Source organism: Blastomyces dermatitidis (assembly GCF_000003525.1).
Source record: "Blastomyces dermatitidis ER-3 genomic scaffold supercont1.6, whole genome shotgun sequence".
In the NCBI taxonomy this organism is placed as follows: Eukaryota; Fungi; Ascomycota; class Eurotiomycetes; order Onygenales; family Ajellomycetaceae; genus Blastomyces; species Blastomyces dermatitidis.
The window spans coordinates 63,691-69,380 of NW_025544779.1; the positions used below are offsets into that span (position 1 = coordinate 63,691).

The following is a 5,690-nucleotide window of genomic DNA, read 5'->3' on the forward strand; positions in this document are numbered from 1 at the left end:
ATGAGGGGGGGAGGCAGCGTCACAACGGCGGTGAGAAGGGCAGAGAAAGAACTGAACACAGATGAATCAATCAGCAGAAGAAATGACACCTCACTGCAGGGCACAGTGACTACTGCTGCAGCTGTAAGAGAAGTAGAAGAAGAAGAAGAAGATGTGACAATGAGAGCAGTGCTTTCACAGCTCAGTGACACTGCTGTCTCTGCCTTCAACCTGGCTTTCTTGATGATCACAGAGGCTGCTGCCACATCATGAAGACATTTACTCACTAGAAAACATCAGAATAAGTCCTTGATTGTTCTTCAAGAATGATACTCTCATACACTCACTGTTATGATTGAGAGAGAGGAGAAGAAAAATGTTTCATAGAGAAGAGAATCTTTTTAAAAAATCCTGTTACTACTGTCAGCTTTGTCTCTAAAATACATCACTTTTGCAGAGAATTTTATATATAGAACAGAATATGATGAGAGATCTATAAGTCACTTATTAACTATGTTTTTCTTATCTCAAATTGATATATAAGAAACTCACTTATCATGTGTTTGATTTGAATGAAGATGAGAAAAGAAAGATCTACACAGTTAGTAGAATAACTCATCTATTTCTTTATATTATACACAGTATATACACTGTCAATTGATTGATAACTGTTACTATATAATAAAGATAATTTCTAATTCAGTAATCTTGAGAGCATAGAGACTATACTCTTAAGAGAAAGAGTATTGTCACACTTCTGACCATGTCAAGACCTCATTGCAGTTTCACACAGCTCATTACTTTCATGTGAATAATTTCATCTCATCTGAACTGGTTTTCAATCACTCTATAACATTATATGAATGTATTATAGAAAGATTCAATTAATGAATATGAGAATCTCACTTCTATATAAGATCAGCAGATTACTCTTTCTTGATAATAAGATACTGCTGAGATATCACTTCAGCTATTCTTGCTCATGAAATGAGAGAAGAGTATTTACTCATTGTCTATATAGAATAGCTAGATGCTGGCTTCTCATTAAAGAAGTCAGTGATTTGTTTTACTTCTACTGAAATATATACAAGAGTTACTGCATGTCTTATACAATCTTCTTAGTATACTAAGTATTATATCTGTGATATTCTTGCAATAACTCTGTAGCCTATGAGCTCGCTATTCAAGCAAGATAGTCAAGCTCACTTATACAACTTCTCAAAACAACTATCTCTATGTAACACCGCCGACTAGCCACCACTTCGGTTCCGCCATGTTATAAATTAAATGTAAAAAGAAAATATTCTCATCTATAATACAGCTGAAACTAGGACATGACTATTTCAAATCTTATATACAAAGATTTGATGATAGATTTGACTCAATAGAATGCTCATTCTGCAATTCAAATAAGAATCCTGAGCATATTATAATGCACTGTGCATTATACAATAGTCTCAGAGTCAGATTGAAAGAGAAATATGATCTAAATTAATTAAATATGAGATTCTTATTCTCAACTGAGACAGGAATTAAATACTTAATAGACTTTCTATCAGAAACTCAAGCAGATACAAGAAAATGACTAAATTCAGAATTATCTGAATATGAAGAGAAGGAAATCAATCAGATATAGTCTGTTAAAACAGCTATACACTCTCTTTTAAGAATTTGTTTTGTTATAGTCTCTCTTTACTTTTTCTTTTTCTGTATCTTTTTCTTTCAATTTCTTTCTATCTATCTATTTAATGTGTCTATCTTTGAGACTGTGTTCTTTCTCTCTTTTCTTTTGTCATGATATTGTCAAATGGTTTCAAAGTATCAAAAGATGTTAAAACACTGCAATTTGTAAACAGTTTTTGTATTCTGAGCTGGAATTTTCTGATTTTGCATATCTGAAATTGATGAATGTACAATAGTTAACTTTACAGACATAGAAAAAACCCTGAGAACTAAAGTTCTCAGGTAGATATCATAGTCTCTGACTGCATACATCTATAATTGAAGAATAATAATAATAATAATAAGACTTCAGTAACTTGTTCAGTATTTATCTTATTACAAGATTTCAATATTACACTCTTACTCAATCAATTCATGATAATCAGAATATTTCTACAATTCTTACTCTCAGATAGATCAACAGTAAAGTCAATTATTATATCTTATCAGATTCTATCAGAAATATTAAGTGATTTCAGTAGATCTTTTCTACAGTTCTTTCATGAGATAATAGAAGAACAGTAGTTACAGTTTCAGATAAAATATCTGATACTGTTTAATATCTCAGATTAATAGAATTCTCAGAAGATTATTCTATACAGTTATTCACAGTCTGAATAATCAGTTATACATGAATCATATATCTCTTACATTATCTGAGTGTGTAAGAGTTTGAAATGAGAGACTCAGTGTTGTTTATAGAATTGTAGAGTGTTATTATCATTGATTAAATATTCTGAGATGTTAATTCTTACTTATAATTCTGAAGAAAATCAGAGTACTTCTTATCATACTGCTTCAGTGAGTGTTTAAAGAAGTTTATCAGTTTAAGCTGCTGTATGCTATAGCTCATCTAATATAGATTTGAGAGAAGTTAAGATATCAGTGACAGTTCTAATTGAAGAAGTATGTATAGTGTCATAAGCTGTTTTATCTTGATTAACTAGTATCTTCAGATTTAAGAGCCAGTGCTCTCAGTTCATTCAGTGAGTATCTGTTACATTGAATAATATATTTTACTCTTATTATGAGAGAGCATCTGTCATTGAGTTCTGACTGTCAGAATAATAGTGTATTATAAAATGAAAGCAGCTTAAGAACTCAGATTATTATATCTGTTATTTAGTAAGTTTACAGATAGTTATGAAGTATTTGAGATTCTTATAATCTATGACTATCTCAAACTCAGAGATACTTCAGAGTTCAGAGTCTCATTCTTTTAAACAGTGTATAATTATAAGAAGTTTCTTATCATAGATCTTATAATTGTATTCAGCAGGACTCAGTTTCTTAGATATGAAGATATATAATTATAGAATATCTTTATCATTATATTACAATATCACTTCTTCTATCACATAGTCAGAGAAATCAGCTTCAACAACTATCTTATAATCAGAATTAAAGATTATCAGTAGAGAAGTATTAATAAACATCTTCTTCATCTGTGTAAATATAGCTTCAGTATCTACTGATTATTGAAATACTGAGTCTTTCTTAGTGAGATCTGTAAGTGATCTCATGATATCTGAGAAGTTTTATATAAATTATTAATAGAAGTTAGTAAATCTGATGAAGCTTTATATATCTTTCACAGTACACAGAGCTTTTCATTCAAGAATGACAGAGATTTTCTCAGAATTTATTCAAATTCTCTTGTCAGCTTCTATAATAAAACTCAGATATTTGATACTCTTGACTTCAAAATCACACTTATCAATATCTATTGATAGTTCTGCTTCTCATAGCTGTTATAATACTTTTTATACATATTCTTGATATTCTTTTCTGAATTCATCAATGAAGATGAGAATGTCATTTAGATAAGTAAATACAAACTTATCAAGAAAATCTCAGAGTACTCAGTTAATATACTTCTGAAATGTACTGAGAGCATTAGTCAGTTCAAAGAGTGTGACTATTTATTCAAAGAGATTATAACATGTTCAGAATGCTGTAAGTTATTCATCTTCTTCAGTGATACAAATCTTATGAAACATAGTAATAATATTTAGTTTTATAAACTATTGAGCTCATCTGATCTGTGCTAGAGTTTCATTGATAAGAGATAAGAGATATCAATCTTTCTTTGTCAATCTGTTCAGATCTCAGTAGTTTACACAGAATCAGAGTTCTTTATCTGATTTCTTTGTAAAGAGAATAGAGACTGCAGTGAAAGAGTTACTAATATATATAAATTCTTTATTTAACAGATCATTGAGTGTCTTTCAAAGAAGAAGAAGTTCATCTCAGAATATGTTATAAAGAGAATCTCATGACAGTTCAGAGTTCTTATCATTCTTTTTCTCTAACTTGATACTGTGATTCACTTCAGAATCTCATAAGAGAGATATATTTATAATATTATCTTATCAGAAGATATCTAGATATTCATGATATTATTAAGAGAGTTTCATATGAGAATCTGTTATTATAATACAGAATAACTTTTCTAGAGTCTTTTTAATATTAATCAGACTGATAGAATAGATTGATACACAGTCTTACTATCAGTGACTCTGTCAGTGATTTTAATAATAACTTCTTTTTCAGAGTATTTTATACACATTGACAGAGATCTGTGTCAGATTCATGATCTTGTAAATGTTATCTTCATGAACTCTATTATTGTTAGAGAATATCAAGCTTCTGTTTTAAGCATTTAATAAGATATCTTATTCAGATAATCAGACAAGTTCTAATATAAGATTATAATCAAGATTATCAACTTTATACATGTAGACATCTTCATATTGATGTTCTTCTACATCTATAATCAGCTTTATCATGTAACAGATATAAATATCTTTTAAATTATCAAATTCTGTGAGAAGTTGAGATTTTGATAGAGAAATATGCTGAAGATTATAATATCTTATAACTGAAGATTTTATCATTGCATAGTGATATAGATCACTGTCTATCATAGTCTTCATATTATACATGTTATTAATTATAGTAGATATAAGAATTATATTCATTATTATCTTCTCTTTAAATTATTATCATCTGATCTCTTTAAGCTTCTGTTTATAAATTTGAATAGAAGCTAATCTTTTCTCTGTTTCATCAGAGTATTCTTATAGTTATTCTCTGAATCTTTCTCTAATATAATATAATTGATGTGAACAGACACTGATTCATTCTTTAAATAAGAAGATATATAGATTAATCAGCAGTTAAAAGTAATGTATTCTAATAAGTTACAGTTAATACACACTCTATATTAATATTGATTGATAACTTCTTCAGAAGTGATCTCAGAGACTCAGAAGTCTGTTCAGATAGCAGAGACTCTTACTTATATATAGATATTTAAGTCTACTCAATTCATAGCATCTGCATCATTGTTATTTCTCAGTATAAGTGTATAAGTCACTGAGATGTAATATCTTCTATCACTGTTCTGTATATTCTTAAGCTTGATAAGACAGTTATTCATTGTTCAGAGCTGTATATAGAAGTCTTCATAAGTTAAGTCTTTATCTACACTTACAAGAGTCTGTAAGAGTTTGAAAGTTAATATCTTCTTAAGCATGCTAATCTTTATTCAATTCTCTCAAAACTGATTATCTGCTTCTAGAATCTTGATATTAAAGTCAGAGATGAATATTGTAAGAGAAGTGTTTCTCTGTCAGATACTCTGTAATCAATCTAATACTTTCTATTATATAACAGTGTCTCAGAACAGAATATCAAGATGTCTCATAATATTATTAGATATTTGCAACACTGATTCACATGCTTTCATTCATAGATGAAACTTCTGTTTCATGCAATCTTTCAATCATTCATTGATATATCAATCTTGATTGATTAATGAACTGATGAAATCTTCATCTACACTCAGTTTCATGAGCATTTTCATTCTTTATGATGAGTAGAGAGTGAGATCAGAAGTATTGAAATATGCAGAAGCACCTAAGCATTCTTTCAGCGCTTTTGTATTTGATTCTGTAGATGTTGGAATTGCATGGGTTCCTTGTGAT

At 29.3% G+C, this 5,690-nt stretch overlaps 1 protein-coding gene across 1 annotated transcript; it reads left to right on the forward strand.

The window, feature by feature from the left end:
* Nucleotides 1–252, forward strand: BDCG_17175 (uncharacterized protein; the record flags this gene model as incomplete). Its single annotated transcript, XM_045426321.1, has 1 exon — nt 1–252. The coding sequence occupies one exon, from the start codon at nt 1–3 to the stop codon at nt 250–252; it is 252 nt and encodes an 83-aa protein (XP_045281350.1).
* Nucleotides 253–5,690: the final 5,438 nt, after the last annotated feature.